Raw genomic sequence first — 22,601 nt, forward strand, 5'->3', positions numbered from 1 at the left:
ATTGTGCAGTTCTCTAGATTATAAAAATGACAATTTTTACAATGCAATAAACTCTTGGCTGTTATTCACTAGCCTACTTGTATTGCCCATAATCTTTTGGCATGCGGCATTTCACCTACCACCGGTCACCAGTATTGTAATGACCTGACTAGATTAAAAAGGAACAATTGTCCAGACAGAGAATTGAGTTTACGAATTTACGGTTTATTAACCCAACTTCACACAGGCTACTGCTTGGCCGTAGCATACGCCAAATAGATGAAGGATACCCTATGAAACAACCGTGGCCTTCTCTTGTGAAGGCCAGCCATAAGAGAGAGAACAATAGCTAAACCTGGTCTTAACATCCAACCACCAGGATGCCCGGCATCAGAACATTCCAAGCCGTGATTGGCAGATAGCAGGTTGATTGGCATGGCGGACCCGCAAACACTGGGTAATGGTAAGTACAAAACAACCAACTAATAGCATAACACACAACTGTCCGTGCGGGTTGCTACAGTATTATACTTATCCGTGGTCAAACCAATTGATGGAAACCTGACAGCTTTAAACCTATCAACTCAAAAGTAAAGTGCTTCATGATAAACCCCAATGGTCCTCTTTCTGCCTTTCTTATTGTCCCTGGCATTCAATTCATCAGTCAACCAACTCTTGGACATAGGCTGGTTATTTGTATTTTGTACCTTTATGTAACTAGGCAGTTTAACAGTTAAGAACAAATTCTTATTTTCAATGACGGCCTAGGAACAGTGTATTAACTGCCTTGTTCAGGGGCAGAACGACAGATTTTACCTTGTCAGCTCGGGGATTCGATCGGAGATTCGACCTTTTGGTGACAAGTCCAACGCTTTAACCACTAGGCTACCTGCTGCCACCTAGTGGTATTTAGGTGAAAATACATGTGACAACTCACATTACATGAACACAGTGAAATTTATCAACCTTGGCCTGAAATTTATGTCACTGGGGATAGCTAAGAGCATGCAGATCAAGAAGTGAAAATCCAGGGCCCAGGTTTAAAACATCTAATGCGGATCAAAATCATCATGTGGTGTTAGATTCTGCTCCTTTAGATGTAGTCCCTCATTTTTGGATGTAGTCTTTAGAGAACTGAATCAAATCTGTTAATGTATAACATATGCTACAACAAATACACTTTTATATGATCCCATGACATTTGGGATAAAAAAATAAATATATTTCTAAAGTGAAGGGGAACACAATTGAATGGGGGCTCAGGATTAAGACTAAGCCGTTCTGCCAGTCACATTCTGTTAAAGGTCGCTCCTCTATTCAGTTCGTTGCAGCTAGCGAGTGGAACGAGCTGCAACAAACACTCAAACTGGACAGTTTTATCTCAATCTATTCATTCAAAGACTCAATCATGGACACTCTTACTGACAGTTGTGGCTGCTTTGTGTGATGTATTGTTTGTTGTCTCTACCTTCTTGACCTTTGTGCTGTTGACTTTGTCCAATAATGTTTGTACCATGTCTTTGTGCTGCTACTATATTTATATTGTATTTTTTAAATCCCAGGCATTTTGGTAGGCTGTCATCGTAAATAAGAATTTGTTCTTAACTGACTTGCCCAGCTGAACAAAAAATACAATTTTAATCTGGATTAAATGTTTTGAAAAACTGGGCCCTGGTGACCAGTTTTGAGGAATATGAACACATTTGTATTCTATTGTAGGCCTACCTGTATTAAACAAAAATAAACACATGTAAAGTGTTGGTCCCATGTTTCATGAGCTGAAATAAAACATCCCAGAAATGTTCTATATACGCACAAAAAGCTTTTGTGCACAAATGTATTTACATCCGTTAGTGAGCATTTCTCCTTTGCAAAGGTAATCCATCCACCTGACAGGTGTGGCATTTCAAGAAGTTGATTAAACAGCATGATCATTACACAGGTGCACCTTGTGCTGGGGACAAAAAAGGCCACTGAAATGTGCAGTAGTCACACAACACATTGCCACAGATGTCTCATGTTTTGAGAGAGCATGCAATTGGCATGCTGACTGCAGGAATGTCCACCAAAGCTGTTGCCAGAGAATTTGTTTATTTCTCTACCATAAACTGCCTACGTTGTTTTAGAGAATTTGGCAGTACATCCAACTGGCCTCACAACTGCAGACCACGTGTAACCACGCCAGTCCAAGACCTCCACATCCGGCTTCTTCACCTGCGGAATTGTCTGAGACCTGCCCCTCAGACAGCTGACGAAACTGAGGTGTATTTCTGTAATAAAGCCATTCTGTGGGGAAAAACACATGACTGCACCCCTGCCCAGTCGTGAAATCCATAGATTAGGGCCTAATTTATTTATTTCCTTATATGAACTGTAATTCAGTAAAATCATTGCAAGTTTTTGTCCAGTATACATACAGTTATACCAAACTGAGAAAATAGGTGAGGCATAGACCCAACAGGTCTCGACCAATGATTTATAATGTAAATACAGTGCATTTGGAAAGTATTCAGACCCCTTCCTCCACATAAATGTTACATTACAGCCTTATTCTAAAATGTATTCAAATATCCCCCCCCCCCTCATCTACACAAAACTCCACAATGACAGAGCAAAAACAGGTTGACATTTTTGCAAATTTTAAAATTAAACATAAAAACCTTATTTACGCAAGTATTCAGACCCTTTGCTATAAAACTCAATTGATCTCAGGTGCATCCTGTTTCCATTGATCATCCTTGATGTTTCTACAACTTGGGATTCCACCTGTGGTAAATTTGATTGGAAAGGCGCACACGTCTATATACAGTCCCAGTTGACAGTGCATGTCAGAGCAGAAACCAAGCCATGAGGTCGAGGGAATTGTCCGTAGAGCTCCGAGACAGGATTTTGTCGAGGCACAGATCTGGGGAAGGGTACCAAACCATTTCTGTAGCATTGAAGGTGCCCAACACAGTGGCCTCCATCATTTTTAAATGGAAGAAGTTTGGAGCCACCAAAACTCCTCGTAGAGCTGTCTGCCAGGAACAATTTTGCAATCAGGGGAGAAGGGCCTTGGTCAGGGAGGTGACCAAGAACCTGATGGTCACCAACAGACCTCCCGAGTTCCTCTGTGGAGATGGGACAACCATCTCTGCAGAACTCCACCAATCAGGCCTTTATGGTATAGTGGCCAGACAGAACCCACGACAGCCCGTTTGAAGTTTGCCAAAACGCACCTAAAGGACTCTCAGAACACGAAACAAGATTCTCTGGTCTGACAAAACCAAGATTGAACTCCTTGGCCTGAATGCCAAGTGTCACATCTGGAGGAAACCTGGCACCCTACGGTGAAGCATGGTGGCAGGATCATGCTGTGGGGATATTTTTCAGCAGGGACTGGGAGATTACAGTCAAGATGAATAGATCAAAGTACAGAGATATCCTTGATAACCTGTTTGAGTGCTCAAGACCTCAGATTGGGGACAAAAGGTCACCTTCCAACAGAACCCTAACCACACAAACACAGGAGTGGCTTTGGGACAAGTATCAACATCCTTGCGTGGCCCAACCAGAGCCCAAGCTCCCCATCCAATCTGACAGAGTATGGGAGAAACTCCACAAACACAGCTGTGCCAAGCATGTAGCGTCATAACCAAGACTCAAGTCAGTAATCATTGCCAAAGGTGCTTCAAAGTACTCAGTCAAGGGTCTGAATACTTACGTTTCTGAAAGACATCAACATCTGTAAACCTGGTTTTGCTTTGGGGTATTGTGCATTTTTTTTTAAATTCAATTTTAGAACAAGACTGTAAAGCAAGAAGTGAATATAGCCAAGGGGTCTGAATACTTAAGTGCACATACCATTTGACCTCTAATCACCATTTTAAGTGATCAAAGCATGGACTTTTGCTTAACAATATTAATTGAACACTCCTTTTATTTGGAACCATTGTGCCATATTTTGCATTTAACTTATTGCAGTTATTACATTGAAACAATTATTCTCCATTGAACAAGCTTATTTCACCATCACAAAACTAAAATGTTAATGACAGTAAACATTTCCATTAAAATACTATATTTCTTCACTTATATTGTATTTTTTTTTTCTTTCTTCTACTACACAGGTCAGTCAAAAACAAATTCTTAATTACAATGACGGGCCAACCTGGGAACAGTGGGTTGACTGCCTTGTTCAGGGGCATAAGGACAGATTTTAACGTGTCAGCTTGGGGGTTCGATCCAGCAACCTTTTGGTTACTAGCCCAATGCTCTAACCACTAGGTTACCTACCACCCCCTTTACATTACCCAGGTCTTACTGAATGACAAACAGTGTAAAAATAGGTTTATCTACTTTTATTGCAAGTGAACCAAATGAACAAACAATAAAAAAAGGTACAGCTGAAGGTTGCCAGAGAAAGGAAATGTGAAGAAACTACTCAGATGTTTTAAAAGGAAAAAAACTATTTAAGCCAAATCCTCTTCGCCCTCCTCCTCTTCAAACTCTCCCTCCTCCTCTGCAGTGGCATCTTGGTACTGCTGGTACTCAGACACCAGATCATTCATGTTGCTCTCTGCCTCGGTGAACTCCATCTCATCCATGCCCTCTCCGGTGTACCAATGGAGGAAAGCTTTACGGCGGAACATAGCTGTGAACTGCTCAGAGATGCGCTTGAACAGCTCCTGGATGGCAGTGCTGTTGCCGATGAAGGTGGCGGCCATCTTGAGGCCACGGGGAGGAATGTCACAGACTGCAGTCTTGACGTTGTTTGGGATCCATTCAACGAAGTAGCTGCTGTTCTTGTTCTGTACGTTCAGCATCTGCTCATCCACCTCTTTCATGGACATGCGCCCGCGGAATACTGCGGCCACGGTGAGATAGCGTCCGTGGCGGGGATCACAGGCTGCCATCATGTTCTTAGAGTCAAACATTTGCTGAGTGAGCTCTGGAACTGTCAGGGCTCTGTACTGCTGGCTTCCCCTGCTGGTGAGAGGTGCAAAGCCGGGCATGAAGAAGTGGAGACGGGGGAAAGGCACCATGTTGACTGCCAGTTTGCGCAGGTCAGCGTTGAGCTGGCCGGGGAAGCGGAGACAGGTGGTGACCCCACTCATGGTGGCAGACACCAGGTGGTTGAGGTCTCCGTAGGTGGGTGTGGTGAGTTTAAGGGTACGGAAGCAGATGTCGTAGAGCGCCTCGTTGTCGATGCAGTAGGTCTCGTCTGTGTTCTCTACCAGCTGGTGGACTGAGAGGGTGGCGTTATAGGGCTCCACCACAGTGTCTGACACTTTAGGGGAGGGCACCACACTGAAAGTGTTCATGATGCGGTCGGGATATTCTTCACGGATCTTGCTGATAAGCAGGGTGCCCATGCCAGAGCCAGTTCCACCTCCCAGGGAGTGGGTGAGCTGGAAGCCCTGGAGGCAGTCACAGCTCTCAGCTTCCTTCCTCACAACATCCAAGACGGAGTCAACTAGCTCTGCACCCTCGGTGTAGTGACCCTTGGCCCAGTTGTTACCAGCACCACTCTGACCTGGAATGGACAAAAGTAGGACGTCAATGCAAAGATAATGAGATGTTATGGAAAAACTGGGCCCTGGTGATTGATTGTGCAAACACTAAAGTCGGGGATGACAAAGCAAATTAAGCGACATGGAAACCCTTTGTTTTACGTAACCAATGCCAACAGGTTGTCTCTAGTGACTGTAGTCAGGTAATTAAGGTGTACTGTAGTAACATGCAACAAATCCAGGCACAGACAACTTCAAAGTTAATTTATAGTCGAAATGCCAAGGCAGTTTCTTACCGAAGACAAAGTTGTCAGGCCTGAAGATCTGACCAAATGGTCCAGATCGCACAGAGTCCATGGTCCCAGGCTCCAAGTCCACAAGTACTGCACGTGGCACATACTTTCCACCTGAAATGACAACACAAGAGCACTTAAAATAAAGTAACATCCTTTCAAAACCCATTCTACCACACTTATAATAGTAACTAGGATATCAATTGTGTGTAGCCAGAGTTGGACGAAAGCCAGCTTAAAAGACCAAATGTGGATCATGACATAACACAACCTAACTCACCTGAAGCTTCATTGTAGTACACATTAATCCTTTCTAGCTGAAGATCACTGTCCCCATTGTAACTTCCAGTGGGGTCAATGCCATGCTCGTCACTGATCACCTCCCAGAACTAAAGACAAATCATGCATTTTGATGTCTGAAAATGTATTGACAATTCAGTTAAGATGTTTACAATAGAATTAAATAAAGAACACATTTTTGAATAAAAAAAAAAACAAGAGTCATCGGCTTTGTAGCTTCCTTCAAGTACTAAATCTAAAAACAAAATGGTTTCCAAAGTTGGCACCATTTTACAATCGGCGAATTTTTGCGTTGTCCTTTGTTAAATGGACAAAGAAAGGGGGAAATAGTGCTCGATGTATTAGAACAGACAAATATGCATATGTAAACTAAAACATAAGACTATAATAGTTGCAGTGAGCGCGAGCAGGTTTTTGCGCATCCGCTGAACAAGACAACCAGCCATATTACAACTGCGCGCGCTGATTCAACGCGGGGCGGCCAACACCCTTGAAGACTCATTGCGTCGATCTGAAGGTTTGCCCCGTTAACAAGTTGATGCCTCTTCAAAATCATTGAACTTGTTGGAACAAACGGGAAGGAAAATAATAAATCAAGGGGATGTGATTTTCCGCCAAACAATAATTGATCCAACCAAGCACAACGGGGCCACATCGTTTTCAATCCAAGACATAACATTTTAAAATTGCCCAAAAGTTATTTTCTCGGGCACAATTTCAAATATAATTAAATACAATAAAACGTGGTCGTAGATTTTATTTTTTAACTTCTAAACCTAATAAAAAATCATGGATTTTAAAGCCTAAAGTGTACAAACCTTAGCGCCAATTTGATTACCGCACTGCCCAGCTTGTAAATGAACAATCTCCCTCATTTTGTTAGTAGAGTAAATTTAGTCTAGTTTCAAGGAGTTCTTTCTTTGAGCGGCTACAATCGTCAAACTGTTGCTCCAGGGTACATTTGTTTGGTCATGCTCCAAAATCGAGTCAATTTATAGCAATCCTATTGGTCCATTTGGTCGCAGTACCCGCGTTGTAAGCGACGTGATTGGTGGAATTCTGATCAGAAACGCTACGATATCACGTGTTGTAATAGGATGAATATTATAGGACCATAAAGAATGAAGTGGGAATGAAAATACTGGCTACAGTAGCCTACATCTCGGCCTCCAGATTGTAAATCGCATTAGGTTTAGCATATTATTAAAAGTCTAGCATGTCATCTCGACATAATTCATTCGTTCAGGTTTGTACCATTCAACTCCTTCAATCTGAATTTTTGCATCACGAAACATATCTCCACTAATAAGGGAGAAATAATCAATAGCCATATTTATACAATTTCCTTTGATTTGGTCAATTTTCATGGAGGCATAACGCAGGGAACGAGTTAAGGTTATTTAAAATTTTTGGACTCTTGCTGAAGTCTTACATGCAATCATCAAGACAGTCTTCTAATTTATAAGTTATAAATCACTTGTCATTGTTCACTTTAAAAGTTTCCACATCATATCAGTTATTTTTTAAAGTCTGCAACATTAACCTAACCATTGTCGGGCTGAAATCTCAGATAGACCTACTTGAATAACACTTTTATTCGTATCATGAAATCCTCCCTTCCCTCTACCTTGATTATGAGATACATACAGTACCAGTGAAAAAATTGGACACCTACTCATTCAAGGGGTTTTCTTTATTTTGACTATTGTCTACATAGAACAATAGTGAAGACATCAAAACTATGAAATAACACATTCAAAAATGTTAAACAAAATATATTTTATATTCATGAAATTTGCCACTCTTTGCCTTGACAGCTTTGCACACTCCTGGCATTCTCTCAACCAGCTTCGCCTGAAATGCTTTTCCAACCATCTTGAAGAGTTCCAACATATGGTGAGGACTTGTTGGCTGCTTTTCTTTCACTTTGCGGTCCAACTCATCGCAAACCATCTCAATTGGGTTGAGGTCAGGTGATCGTGGAGGCCAGGTCATCTGATGCAGCACTCCATCACTCTCCTTCTTGGTCAAATAGCCTTTACACAGCCTGGAGGTGTGTTGGGTCATTGTACTGTTGAAAAATAAATTATAGTCCCACTAAGTGCAAACCAGATGGGATGGTGTATCTCTGCAGAATGCTGTGGTAGCCATGCTGGTTAAGTGTGCTGAGTGTCACCAGCCCCACACCTCCTCCTCCATTCTTCACGGTGGGAACTACACATGTGTAGATCCTCCGTTCACCTACTCCGAGTCTCACAAAGACACGGCAGTTGGAATTAAAATCTCAAATTTGGATTCATCAGACCAAAGGACAGATCTCCACCGGTCTAATGTCCATTGCTTGTGGACAAACAAATATTTTATTCTTATTGGTGTACTTTAGTAGTGGTTTCTTTGCAGCAATTCGACCATGAAAGCCTGATTCACACAGTCTCCTCTGAACAGTTGATTTTGAGATGTGTTACTTGAACTGTGTGAAGCATTTATTTGGGCTGCAATTTCTCATGTTGGTAACTCTAATGAACTTCTCCTCTGCAGCAGAGGTAACTCTGGGTCTTCCTTTCCTGTGGCGGTCCTCATGAGAGGCAGTTTCATCATAGCGCTTGATGGTTTTTGCAACTGCACTTTCAAAGTTACTGACATTATCCGCATTGACTGACCTTCATGTCTTAAAGTAATGATGGACTGTCATTTATCTTTGCTTATTTGAGCTGTTCTTGCCATAATATAGACTTGGTCTTTTACCAAATAGGGCTATCTTCTCTATACCACCCCTACCTTGTCACAACACAATTGATTGGCTCAAATGCATTAAGGAAAGAAATTCCACACATGAACAAGGAACACCTGTTAATTGAAATGCTTTCCAGGTGACTACCTCAAAAAGCTGGTTGAGTAGAATGCCAAGAGTGTGCAAAGCTGTTATCAAGGTGACTACTTTAAATCTCAAATATATTTGGATTTGTTTAACACTTTTTTGGTTACTACATAGGTCCATATGTGTTATTTCATAGTTTTGACATCTTCACAATTATTCTACAACACAGAAAAAAGAAAGAAAATCCCTTGAATGAGTAGGTGTGTCCAAACTTTTGACTGGTACTGTACATACACGACATGATACTGCCGCGGTGCCAGACCCATAACGGAGCAGATGTCTGTCGGTGACGTATTGTGTTTGTGGCCTACTTCCCAAATAACTGTAGGAGAGCGAATCAGAACAGCTGAAGGGGGTCTCGGGCCTATGATCCTGCTGTATAGACGCTAATGATACACTCCCTGCACCACAAAACCCTGGGCCTCAGGGCAGGAGCAGTAGGACACTCATAGGCCACGCCTACACAAGTATAACTCCTCATTATCTCATATTGTTTCATCTGACTATTAAACATTTGTAAGCAACCCTTTATTTGTAGATGCTCTACAGACTATGAGTAACATTTCAACTATTCACTTAACTCACTTTACTTAGCTCTAATCTTAACCCTTATTCTAAACCTTACCCTAAGCTTTGCAAGCAGTTGCTTAACAGATAGTTTGTTAAAGTTGGGTTTCTGACTTGACAATCCCCAACAGTTATACACATGTATTTACTCTCTCGTAGAATTTGATTTTATGACTTAATGCTGCTTAGCACTAATTGAGTCATGCCAGGGTAAATCCAAAGAGGAATAGTGGAATTGTGATTCTAGCCAAGACAATCTCTTGCATTTATAAATTATGAACTTTATTAACTTTAGAAGGTTCATACTGCAGAAACAAGTACTGTCGAATTATAATGAACCTAAGAGCTGATGTGGCTTCTCTGAAAGCAGAGCAAGATGGACTTTGTTTCATCATAACCTCTGCCATTATAAAAAATAATGACATGTTTCATGGTCACTGGGTCTTAATACAAATTGTTATCAAAATAATATTTTTGCTGGGAGAAAGAATTAAAAATACACATGCATGATTTCCATGCAAGCAAATATAAAATAAAAAAAAATCCATTGAAGTCTTCAGAAGGTTTTCCTCCGGTATGTGTGGCTCAACAAAAACCCTCTGTTCAACTCTCCATACACTCCTGTACAATTATTGTCTGTACAATTATTTGATTTTAACAACCATCATTCCTAACACATTTCCCAGCGATCAGATCTTGTTCAGAGGTTGTCGTCCTGCTCCAGTCCATGCTTCTCTATGTAGCGTCTAGAGGAAAGGAAGGCGGAACAACTAACAGAGTTGACAGGTGGACAACAACGACGAGTGTAAAATGTAGGGCCAAATGTGTCAATTCTATGGGTGGGTGAAATTAAAATCAATCCAAGACTGAATTGCAGCTTTGATCTCACCTTCTTGCAAACTCATACAAGGCCTCCTTCCTCTCTTGTAGGGACATGTGTCGGTCTACTGGCGATTTCCCAAAAGACTTGGCAGCAGGCTATGGGTCAAAAATCCACAAAATCTGACTATACAGCAAGCTCCTGATAAATAGAATAGTGTAGCAAGATGGTACCTCAATTACTTTGCTGGCAAGGTAAAATACACTGAATGTACAAAAACATTAGGAACACCTTCCCAATATTGAGTTGCAACCCCTTTTGTCCTCAGAACAGCCTCAATTCATCAGGGCATGGACTCTACTTGGTGTTGAATGCGTTCCACAGGGATGCTGGCCCATGTTGACTCCAATGCTTCCTACAGTTGTGTCAAGTTGGCTGGATGTCCTTTGGGTGGTGGACCATTCTTGATACACACAGGAAACTGTTGAGTGTGAAAAACCCAGGAGTGCTGCAGTTCTTGACACACTCAAACCGGTGCGCCTGGCACCTACTACCATACCCCATTTAAATGCACCTAAACATTTTGTCTTGCCCATTCACCCTCTAAATGGCACACATACACAATCCACATCTCAATTGTCTCAAGGCTTAAAAATCCTTCTTTAATCTGTCTCCTCCCTCTCATCTACACCTGTTCAGTCTATGTCATGGAAAGAGCAGGTGTTCCTAATGTTTTGTACACTCAGTGTAGACTACCAGTAGACGTAAGACATCATTTAGATGATTGGCAGACCTTAATGGTGGGAGCAGGTGCAGCTGAAAAGGAGAGGGACCTCCAGGATGGGCCTGGTGCAGATGTGGCTCCGCCTGTGGCCTCCAATGGAAACTCCTCAGTGCTCTCCAGCAGGTTAGTGATAGTGGTGTCCACGCAGTTGGTTTGCACTGTAAAAGGGGTAAGGGAAAAGATTTGGGAAACGCTGCATGCTACTGTGCCTTTTTCTCCCATTGATCCTAATGCAAACTCCATTGGTAACACTTTACTTGAAACCCAGTGTCATAACATATTACGACAGTAATAACCATGTCATAACAGCTGACAACCTGTCAATATGGTCATAACACTGTCATAACCCATATATTTATACCGGCTGTGACATATATTGCACTATTCTATGGCTTGTTATGACACCTACATAAGAATGTTAATTTAAATAAAGCATTCGCTTGAAAGTTTGTTTCTTAAATCCTTTGTAATTAACTATTTACAGTCATGTTTTTTCATTAGATTTTAAATAACTTGTAGAAAACACACTTTGACACTGTCAAGAAGCATTATGACCATCATAACTATATAAGCCAGATAGGCCTATCACGTACATGCCCTTATATCAGTCATCAGTCAAAAGAGGATGTCTTGTCCTGCTCCTGAAATCTGCTCCTGTATTCGTCCCAGTCATCAGCAACAGAGCATTGGGGTAGGCGCATGTCTGACATCAACGTGTGCATTTACAATGATCATTTAATATGGTTAAACAATTTTTTAAAGAATATAACATAAACATAATGTTGATAAGTAGGCTATGGTGTAATGGAATGTTTTGCCTTCTGTAGGTTTTTACACACTTATGTACTGACTTGCCTAGTTAAAGGTTAAATAAAAATACTAAAATGTAGGCGTAATAACCAGCCATAAAATAACTAGTGGTTGGTTTTGTGGGTATTTACACTCTGATTTAGGTGTCATAACCAGCCAGAAAATAACAATATATGTCACAACAGGTCTAAATATGCGTCATGATAGTGTTATGATCATATTTTAAACAGGTTGACCTTGTCATAACGTGTTATAGCACTGGTTTCAAGTCAAGTATTACCACTCCATTTCAATGAAATGCACATGCGACTTGAATTGGTGCACTGCTCGTCACCATTTCAAATTCTCTGTCACTGCACTGGAAATGCAAAGCGGAAATGAAGGATCTGGCGTACCCAGGTCTCTGGTGATGACACCGAGGGGGATGTCAGGCAGAACCTCCTTCACCTGCTGGGCCATCCTGCTGATCCTGAGCTCCTCCACCCCAGAGCTGCGGACCATGAAGCCCAGAGGACGTGGTCTGGCACCCAAATCTGGACACAGACAGCAGCAAATACACACCATCACTGACGGTCCCAACCACCTCCAAGTGAGCATAACTTGCACCAAGACCATGCTGTAAGAGGGGCTTTGTCAGGGAAGGTTTCTCCAGGTCTCTCTTACTTGAGGTTGTGGTGTGCGGTGCAACGTGCCGTTTCCTTTTCACGTGCTCGGCTTTGTCTGCTTTGGTAATCTGTGTTGAGACCACGCCGAGCTCGGTGGCTAGGAGCTGAAAATGGACGGCGCAAAGACCAATCAGAGGACAATCGAATAACCACTCGCTTAAGTGTTCCATATCATTGAGAATTTTGTAATATCACAAGCTCAAAGCCTGGAATTGAGTGCTTTACGGCAGTCAATGTGATAACTTGCAATATGCACCATCCTTCAATAAGATACATACTGGTTTTGTTTGAGACAATGTGGGCATTAGGGAACAGAAAGCGTTGCAGAACAAGTGTGTAAGGTTTTATACCCCTTGGATTTTGTTGGCAAACTCTTGAAGGGATTCTTCATCTTGCCTCGACACAGGGGGGAGCCATCTGTGAAAGTAAACGAAACAGGATCTCTACAAGCTTTGTGAGCAATGATGAACTTAAAAACTTGCCTCTTGATGTAAACTTGCTTCTACCTCTAATCAAGCTGGTTGAAAAGTTATGACAACACAGTCGCTAGTGAAAGTCTACATACCGCTTGCAGTCTTCACATTTTGCTGACTTAAAATTAAATAAGAGAGTTAATTCGATTTCTTTCCTACCGATCTACACAGCCTACTCCACATTTTCAAAGTGAAAAAAAAAATTATAGAAAATGTTCCTAATTAATAAAAAATGTATTGATTGCGTTCATCTTCACCCGCTCCAGAGTTAATACTTGGTGGAAGCACCTTTGGCAGCCATTACAGTTCTGAATCATTTTGAATCAGATTCTACCAACCTTGCACCACCTCTGGGCAACGTAAAGCCATTGTTTTTGTCAAAATTGCTCAAGCTAAGTAAATAAGGTTGGGAATCATTGATGGACAGTAATATTCTAACCTTGTCTCTGACTTTCAAGCAGATTTCAGTCAGGACTGAGAATGGACCATTCAGGATCACTGAACACATATTGGTCTATACCAGGGTTACGTTTTCAGAAGACTACGACAGGGTTTCCTTTAACTTTTTATTTGGCCTTTGTCACTTTCATATTTATTTTGATCCTGACAAACTCCCCAGTCTCTGCCGGTGACAAGCGTACCCATAACATGATGCTGCCAATACTTTAAAATACAGAAGATTGCATTCACCCCACATTAGTGGCCTTTAAAAAAATCCACTCCAAATCATCCATTCTGTTTGCAACACAGCCATTAAGTAATACTGCAATACAACACGGCAAATAAATTGGCCATTTAGGGACCGGGGAGTTTGTCAGGATCAAAATAAATATGAAAAGGAGCATACCCAGGAGCAAAGCAGACTTATTTTTCAGTGGGACAATTACACGTTAATGCCAAAGACGCACCAGAATGGCTTCAAGAGATGTTGAGTGTTCCTGAGTGGTCAAGTCTCAGTCCTGACTTAAATGTGCATGCAAATCAGAGACAAGGTTTGAAAATTGCTTTCTATCAATGACTCCCAACCAAACGGAGCTCGAGACATTTTGACCAAAGTTTTCATACCTCTTACTTATTCCACATTTTGTTGTGTTACAGCCTGAATTCAAAATGGATATATTAATTTTTTTCTCTCAACCATCTACACACAATACCCCATGACAGTGAAAACATATGTTTTTAGAAATGTCAGCACATTTATTGAAAATTAAATACAGGAATTCACACACCTGAGTCAATACATGTTAGAGTCACCTTTGGCAGCGATTACAGCTGTGAGTCTTTCTGGGTAAGTCTCTAAGATCTTTGCACACCTAGATTGTACAATATTGGCACATTATTATTATTTCTGTCAAATTGGTTATTGATCATTGCTGGACAACCATTTTCAGGTCTTGCCATAGCTTTTCAAGGTGATTTAAGTCAAAACTAACCCGGCCACTCAGGAACAGTCCCCGTCTTCTTGTTAAGCAACTCCAGTGTAGATTTGGAGTTGTGTTTTAGGTTATTGTCCTGCGGAAAGGTAAATTAATATCCCAGTGCCTGGTGGAAAGCAGACTGAAGTAGGTTTTCATCTAGGATTAAGCCTGTGCTTAGCTCCATTCCGTTTCTTTTTTTAACCTGAAAAACTACCTAGTCCATTACGATTACAAGCATACCCATAACATGATGCATCTACTGTACCGTTATGCTTAAATATGGAGAGTGGTACTTTTTTATTGGATTTTCCCCAAACATAACACTTTGAATTCCGGACAGAAAGTTACTTGCTTTGCCACATTTTAAGGCAAAATTAGATAAGTGCCTTGTTGCAAAGAGGATGGATGTTTTGGAATATTTTTATTCTGTACAGGCTTCCTTCTTTTCACTCTGTCATTTAGGCTAGTATTGTAGAGTAACTACAATGTTGCTGATCCATCCTCAGTTCTATCAAAGCCATTAAAGTGTGTAACTGTTTAGTTACCATCGGCCTTCCTGAGGGGTTTCCTTCGTCTCCGGAAACTGAGTTCGGAAGGACGCCTGTATCTTTGTGGTGACTGGGTGTACAGATCAATAATAATTTGTTCTTAACTGACTTGCCTAGTTAAATAAAGATACTTTTTATTTTTTTTATTTTAAATACACCATCCGAAGTGTAATTAATAACTTCACAATGGTCAAAGGGATATTCAATGTATGCTTTTTCATTTTTACCCATCTTCCAATACATGCTCTTCTTAGCGAGGCCTCCCTGATCTTTGTGGTCGAATTTGTGTTTGAAATTCACTTCTTGACTGAGGGACCTTACAGATAATTGTATGTGTAGGGTACAGAGATGAGGTACTCATTCAAAAATCATGTTAAACACGTTTATTGCACACAGAATGAGTCCATGCAACTTATGTGACTTGTTATGCACAGTTTTACTCATGAACTTATGTAGGCTTGCTATAACAAAGGGGTTGAATTCTTATTGACGCAAGCAATTTTTTTTATCTACCAATAGGTGCCCTTCTTTGCGAGGCACACCTTGGTGTTTGTGGTTGAATCCGTGTTTGAAATTCACCGTTTGTCTGAGGGACCTTACAGATAATTGTATGTGTGTGGGTACAGAGATGAGGTAGTCATTCAAAAACTGTACTGTATGTTGACCTAAGGGTTGTGCAAAGTTGGTAGAATCATATTGAATATGATTCACAGCTATAAAGGCTGTCAAAGGTGTTTCCACCAAGTATTAACTCTGGGGGGGTGAAGACATATCCAATTTTTATTATTATTTCATTTGGGAAATTTGGAGTAGGATGTTTATCTGTAGGGGAAAAAAACAATGTAATCCCTTAAGATTTCATTTTAAGGCAGCAAAATGTGAAGTGTTTAGACTTTCACTAGGAACTGTTCTGCTGACGCTGACTAAACATTAACTCTGAAATGGCAAGAGCGTCACATATCTAGGACAAACCACTGCAAATTCGAAGGGAATTTCCCAATGAGTAATGGAGTGAACTTTAAGGACAAACAAAAGTTGTCAAATATCAATTCTATACTATTACAAGGTCCAACCAGAACCCGGACAATGACAAGTAGTAATAGGTAGTAATTATTTAGTACCTTACATGGTACACTGTACACGGGACGAAAAAGGTCCACAACAGTTCTGTCAGCCAGAAGGAGTCTGGCGTGCTCTGGAGAAAGAGGAACAAACTACATTAGCGCTTTCATTACAGGAAATCCTCTGCATGTGTCTGACAGAAATATGTTAAGACTGACAGTGACAAATCAAGTGCACAAAAACATATTTAGTCTACCAGCGGTGTGCAAAACAATTTTACAGGTCTTCCTATGGACTGTTGGACGAAATGATGGCTTGATCAACTCTAATATGAGTGGTGTCTCGGAAATAATGTCCCAGTTTCTTAGAATTTCTATAAAAATGTCATGTTTAGTGTGGAACTTGCTCCTCCCATTTAAATGCACACCCACTCATCTACCATATATTACGAGTCTACTCAACAAGACTGAATAAACAACAGTTGTCGTCCCTTGAAAGCCCAACTCTTTAAACAAAAACTTTCACCAAATGTATATTGCTAAATATGCCACATTTCTTTTAAAATATGACAAAGAGGCAGTTTAGTTTTGATCGTATTACCAGAGCTAGAAATGGTCTCTTCACTTGCAAGGCCACAGGCTGAATGGAATCAGTCAAGGAGAAAGGCCAGGAGCTGAGGGAGAGAAAACAGGTTTATTTGCTCAGTAGCTCTTAGCACCAGTAATACACGGGCAGTACAGGGGCAGCCTATAGCAGTGTTGGCATTCTGCTCATGACAGATTCTCCTCTAACCACCTGCTAATAAATCACTAACCATTTAAGTTGCTAATAGCAATAGTTCTCTGTCCTACTAGTGAAAACTATAAAAATGTATTTGTGATGGCGAGAGTGGGGTTAGTAGTGTGTATATATATATATATATATATATATATATATATATATATATATATATATATATATATATATATATATACACATTTTTTTTTTACATTCAGCATCACTATGTCAAGGGAAATTTAGTATTCTTTGTAACAAAGATATCTACAAATATTTCAAGATGTTGTTTCCCTGGAAATAATCAGAATGAATGTAAACATAACAGTTTAAAAAAGTTATTCTCTTGGCACAACTTACCCCTGGTGTGGGGTAAGCTGAGCATAGGGACAGGGTATGTTGAGCCACCTTGGGGTAAGTGGGTGATTGTGTCCTGTGACAATGGGTGATGGTGCTGGTTGGTCAAAGTTGAATTCATGGAATGGGGGTGTGGTATATTGTATATCTTAAATGTATGCCTACATTCAGATATAGAGCTCTCTGTTCAATATCACTTATCCTTCCAGTTCTTGACCAGCTGTTTGGGACAGGTATGTTGTTTGATCTGCCAATTTATAGGCTAGTTCTTTGCATTTGAAGCTACTAAGACCATGAAACTGATGTTTAGCAAGCTCAGACTCCATGTCATCAGATAAGACCTTGTGTTCCTGTGCTACTCTGTCATAGCCTCTCTTTCACACAGGTACATGTTTGTTTTCTTTTTTGTCAATGCATCCCTTTACTGTCAATTCAGTCTATTTGTTCATCCTTTGCTACTGCTTGAATGGACTTCTTCCCTACTCTCACTTCCTTGGCTGCTCTCTCAAGAACCTCAAGGGGGGCTAGACTCCTGCTTGTTTTACATTTGTATACACGGGGCATGATGATGTCTGCTCTGTAACAACAAAAATACAATATCTTGAGTTCATATGCATGACACATTGCAAAAATATTATGCATATAACTGACAAAATGTAATCATCATTTTTATGGGGTATGGTAGCCATTGGCTCACCGTACCCAAAGGCAAAAATGTTGACTATATTAGCCCACAAAAAAGGTACAAGGATGTTCTTTCATGCTAGGTTTAGGACCTCATATTGTAGCTTATGCCCCTATGCCTTGATGATGACTCCCAGTTCCATTACATAACACATAAAAGTAATTGGACGAAGGCGTCTTCTGCACGGGGGATTTTTGTTAAGAGCTACGGCGCAAAAAGGTACAAACTGATACACACCTTTATAGGGTTAGTGTTCCCGCAAGGCCATATGTCCATGTTACAGTGCTTGTTTACGGAAAACAGAGGAGACCACCTGTGTTAATTAGCTATCTAGTGTGCTCCAAAAGCCTGTGTGTAAGCATAACTCTGGAAGTGTAGTGGAAGTGTAGTTGTCTGATGGAGGAACCCATAGCTGTATGGAGCAGGTCAAAACTACTACAGTTTATCTACAAAGGGTCATATGTTTAGAAAGCCGTATCGCAAGCAATGATTATTGACATTTCTAAACGTTAAAACAGAGCGTGGGGATTGTAGTTTACATGAGCCAGTCGTGGGCGAAGCTAACCGCTGAGAACTGTAGGGAGAAGGCAGAATGCCGCCTAGAGTTTGAATGCTAGTAGAGACCCCAACTGATGTATAAATCAATCTTAAAACGATCTACTTTGCTTTAGATTAGGGGTGCATATCTGTCAATTTTGCTGCCGACTATCCGACACTCATTAACCGGCCAAATAACAGTAAATAAAAATTCCCAAAAACAGTAAAATTGCGTAACCAACAGAAATTATTATGTATGCATACAAGAAGTTAACATGTTTCATTAAGAGCGCACCTAATGCGAGTGGTTCCATGTGACAGAGATTAAAATCTTGGCCACAAATTTAGAAAGAAGGGGAATCTAATAGCAACAACTGGGATGAGTTGCTAATATGACTAGGACTGTTTTTTTGGTTCCGGAGAATGAAGGAAAGTTGATATGAAAACCAACAGGAGAGAAATGCTGGTTAATGGCATGAGGAATTCTATTAAATAATTGCCACCACGTTTCTACGGTTGGATTTTCACTAAGCTAATTTGAAGCAACGTAAGACATACCTCATTTACAGTAAAGTAAAGCGTTCAGTAAAACGTTTTAAACAATTGTACTGCCTCAAGCTCACAATAACCTGTACTGCCTCAAGCTCACAATAACCTGTACTGCCTCAAGCTCACAATAACCTGTACTGCCTCAAGCTCACAATACAAAGTGGTGGGTGACACGCTGATAGCCTGCCTACTGTTGACTATAGCCTTTGCACTCGAATGGCAAATGGGAGACGTGCTTTAATTACGAGTTGAGATTGAGAAATAAAAATAGCTCTTTAAATCATGACCATCAAAACAGTTAACATGCGATTGCATTTAGAATAGTTATTTGTTGCACAATGACTGGGCTTCCAAAAGCACGTTTCACTCCAGTAGTCTACAGGCTTTTATGAGGAGCTACTCTCGTGCTGTCTGACAGATGGTAGGCTATTCTGCTCTTCAAACTAGGCTCTGTACGCGTGTGATAAATAACATACATGACGACAAACGGAAACATACACGCCGATTTAATTCCACCAATGAAAATACACACGCCGATTTAATTCCACTAAATAATGCAAATGAACCTATAGACCGATAAGCATGACCTGTCAAATGTATTTTCGGCAGCTAACCAATTAACACAGTGTTTCCCAAACTTGATCTTTGGGACCCCATGGGGTTCATGTTTAGTTGTTTGTGCTAACACTACACAGCTGATTCACATCAAAGCTTGATGATTAGTTGATTATTTGAATCAGCTGTGTAGTGTTAGGGCAAAAGCCAAAATGTGCACCGCTTGGGGTCCAGAGGACCGGGTTTGGAAAACCCTGAATTAACGGTTAACAGTTAACATCAATCACTTAAACACAAGCATCATGAAACCTATAACTTAAATTAATTGGACTTTATGAAAATCTGTTTTTTGGACCAAACTTGCTTACCACTTTCCCCATGTGGCTTCTTCCTTCACAGACTCAATGAAATGACCTTGTCCTAAATATTTTGGTCACATTCATTTTGTGTATGGTGTCCTAGAAGCAAAGGGTGGCTCAACTAACCCTTAGGCTCAACTTACCCCACTCTCCCCTATACAAAGAGAGCAGATATAATCAAATACAAAAAAACTTTGTCTTATGCATAGGATAAACCCCATAGAAAGCACTGATATGCACACGATGCTTTAAGCAGCATGTGGGGCAGTGATACTCTTGGTTTGAAGAAACCAACTTCAAAAACAAATAGTGACAGACAGAACTCAATACTCTTGAGGACAGGAATAATGCAGTGTATTGTGGCTCACCTGAACTTGAGCAGGCCAGAGCGCCCATTGGTTGTGTCCTCCTCAGGGAAGAGGAGCAGGGGCAGAGTTCCTGGAGAGGAGCAGTATCTCCTGAGGGACTCCATCTCACCCTGGCCCGATACGGCACCCAGCTCCATGAAACCTCTGGCCCAACACACGAAGCCAGCAGAGTCCTCCAGCATGGGCTGAGCAGAGGAGCAGACAGGTCACATGACATGGTCAAAATAAATAAACACTGGTTGATGGCCAACGGTTGAGTCAATGCAGCTGCATCTCTAGACAAAGAGATCTTTGTTCAGTTGGGCAAGCACAACTCCAGGAGCTCAAAATGCAACACTATAAATAGCTTCACTTCATCAACCAAAATACTCACTGTATTGCACGAGGTCAGAAGATTGACAATGTTGTGGTCAAACTGGGTCACGTGATTGCAAATGTACAGTTTTGTGCTTTTGTCTCTTAAACGTGGGCTGTTCTGTCTCACGTGCATACCAAGGACTGAGGACATTACTCTCACAATGAATCTGGAACAGGAAGAAAGCTTTGAGTTAGATTCTGTAAGTGTAACAGTATAACTTTAGTACGTCCCCTCGCCCCGACCTCGGGCGCGAACCAGGGACCCTCTGCACACATCAACAACAGTCACCCACGAAGCGTTGTTACCCATCGCTCCACAGAAGCCGCGGCCCTTGCAGAGCAAGGGGCAACACTACTTCTAGGTTTCAGAGCAAGTGACGTAACTGATTGAAACGCTAGTAGCGCGTACCCGCTAACTAGCTAGCCATTTCACATCCGTTACATAAGCACGAACCAGGAGAATATGTTTTGAAACTGAGAAATACTACATGAACTCTAGCGCGGCAGGTAGCCTAGTGGTTAGAGCGTTGGACCAGTAACTGAAAGGTTGCTGGATCGAATCCCCGAGCTGACATCTGCCGTTCTGCCCCTGAATAAGGCAGTTAACCCACTGTTCCCCGGTAGGCCATCATTGTAAATAAGGTTGTTTCTTAACTGACTTGCCTAGTTAAATAAAGGTTGCATTTTAAGAAACTATTCCAAATCTGCCATGACTTCCCACAATTGGCTCCTCCAAATTTGCACTCTTCTTCCCATATTGGGAGAAGCCAATTGTTGCAGTCTAGTCAGATGTTGGTTTTATTATAAGCAGGAAGTCAGCCCAAGGTGTATGATGACGTTATATTGCTGAGTCAACGTACAACTTCTAGTCAATAATGCAAAACTACCCTTACCTTCTAGCAAGACTGTCTGGGAGTGCACAGCTCACCAAAAACACATGTGCACCTACGAAGATTCGTAGTAACATCAAACACAGGCCAACTGGAGAGTAAAGCAATACCAGCAACAGGACCAGTCCATCGTTTGGCAACCTGTTTAAGACACAGATTTTCAGTGTGGTCATGGTCAGGCAGAATATTCCGAGTCCAACCGGACAAATTAAAAATGAGCAAGAATATAAAACAGCTAACGTCAATTGGCTAAACGTGTTAAGAATAACAGCTGAATCATGTTGCTTAGATGGCTACTAGCTAGCAAACTAATGTTACTTATTGATACTAATCAAGATACCAGCTAACTAGTTAGCTAACGTCGTCCATAACAATACTGATATATTTTGGGGTAATTTTGCTACCTAACAAGCTAAATGGAAGGAAATAAGACTGTGACCTAGCTAGCTACTAGCCAGAGCCGATTATGATCAGCCAAGACTATGGAACATGTTTGCTATGGGAGTACTGATAAGCTAATTTAGCTAGCTGCTAGTTAGCTAACGTTAGATACTTGTCTTGACAACAACACATCTTGTTCTTACCGCTGGAAGTCAAACATCTGTTCTATTCCTTGAGTTTCCATTATTTCACCTTATCTGTCGGTTGAGTAAGTTATTTACACGGGTTACGTTCCTGCATACTAGCTAGCTAATCAAACGTAAACACTAATTCCAAACGATAAAAAGGTAAAACTGGCAACAGCTCTTTAGCTCATGTTGTAGCTGGCTAACGTGTCCAGTTAGTCTACCTTGGGCGCCATGTTGAACGCTAGAAAGAGCAGAAGAGTGACGTTTTTCCACCACTTCCGGTTCCTTCTTTTTCGTTAACGTTTGACACTCCAAAAATGGTCACCACAAGCTGGAACGAGCTAAGGAAAACAGTCACCATATTCAACTTGCTCCTGCATCGTTATTTTCATGTTTTGTGATATCTCTGGGGAGAAATGGGTGGTACACCATCTCCAGTGGTGTAAAGTACTTAAGTAGTACTTTAAAGTATTTTTACTTAAGTAGTTTTTTGGGGTATCTGTACTTTACTA

At 41.1% G+C, this 22,601-nt stretch overlaps 2 protein-coding genes across 2 annotated transcripts; both read right to left on the reverse strand.

Moving 5' to 3' along the window:
• Positions 1–3,880: 3,880 nt before the first annotated feature.
• LOC129827662 (tubulin beta-4B chain-like) lies at positions 3,881–7,044 on the reverse strand. Its single transcript, XM_055888707.1, has 4 exons — positions 6,883–7,044; positions 6,045–6,153; positions 5,768–5,878; positions 3,881–5,494 (listed from the first exon to the last, which is right to left on the reverse strand). Exons 1-4 carry the CDS (start codon positions 6,937–6,939, stop codon positions 4,431–4,433), a joined length of 1,341 nt encoding a protein of 446 aa, XP_055744682.1. The 5' UTR covers positions 6,940–7,044; the 3' UTR covers positions 3,881–4,430.
• Positions 7,045–9,769: 2,725 nt separating this feature from the next.
• On the reverse strand, positions 9,770–22,354 carry LOC129827664 (lipid droplet-regulating VLDL assembly factor AUP1-like). The gene is made up of 12 exons (XM_055888708.1): positions 22,105–22,354; positions 21,524–21,661; positions 20,647–20,797; positions 20,274–20,458; positions 16,690–16,762; positions 16,149–16,222; positions 12,939–13,005; positions 12,587–12,692; positions 12,319–12,456; positions 11,123–11,271; positions 10,399–10,487; positions 9,770–10,255 (listed from the first exon to the last, which is right to left on the reverse strand). Exons 1-12 carry the CDS (start codon positions 22,143–22,145, stop codon positions 10,210–10,212), a joined length of 1,257 nt encoding a protein of 418 aa, XP_055744683.1. The 5' UTR covers positions 22,146–22,354; the 3' UTR covers positions 9,770–10,209.
• Between the last annotated feature and the right edge of the window lie 247 nt (positions 22,355–22,601).

Source organism: Salvelinus fontinalis, chromosome 29 (assembly GCF_029448725.1).
Source record: "Salvelinus fontinalis isolate EN_2023a chromosome 29, ASM2944872v1, whole genome shotgun sequence".
In the NCBI taxonomy this organism is placed as follows: domain Eukaryota; kingdom Metazoa; phylum Chordata; class Actinopteri; order Salmoniformes; family Salmonidae; genus Salvelinus; species Salvelinus fontinalis.

Coding starts and splice junctions, on each gene's coding strand:
- LOC129827662 (XM_055888707.1), bottom strand. CDS start 6,939: ATGAGGGAGATTGTTCATTTACAAGCTGGGCAGTGCGGTAATCAAATT. Junction 6,154..6,882: donor GTAATCAAATTGGCGCTAAG/GTTTGTACACTT, acceptor ATTTGTCTTTAG/TTCTGGGAGGTGATCAGTGA. Junction 5,495..5,767: donor GCCTGACAACTTTGTCTTCG/GTAAGAAACTGC, acceptor TGTCCATTCCAG/GTCAGAGTGGTGCTGGTAAC.
- LOC129827664 (XM_055888708.1), bottom strand. CDS start 22,145: ATGGAAACTCAAGGAATAGAACAGATGTTTGACTTCCAGCG. Junction 20,798..21,523: donor CCAGACAGTCTTGCTAGAAG/GTAAGGGTAGTT, acceptor TTCCTGTTCCAG/ATTCATTGTGAGAGTAATGT. Junction 16,763..20,273: donor TCTGGCCTGCTCAAGTTCAG/GTGAGCCACAAT, acceptor TCTCTCCCTCAG/CTCCTGGCCTTTCTCCTTGA.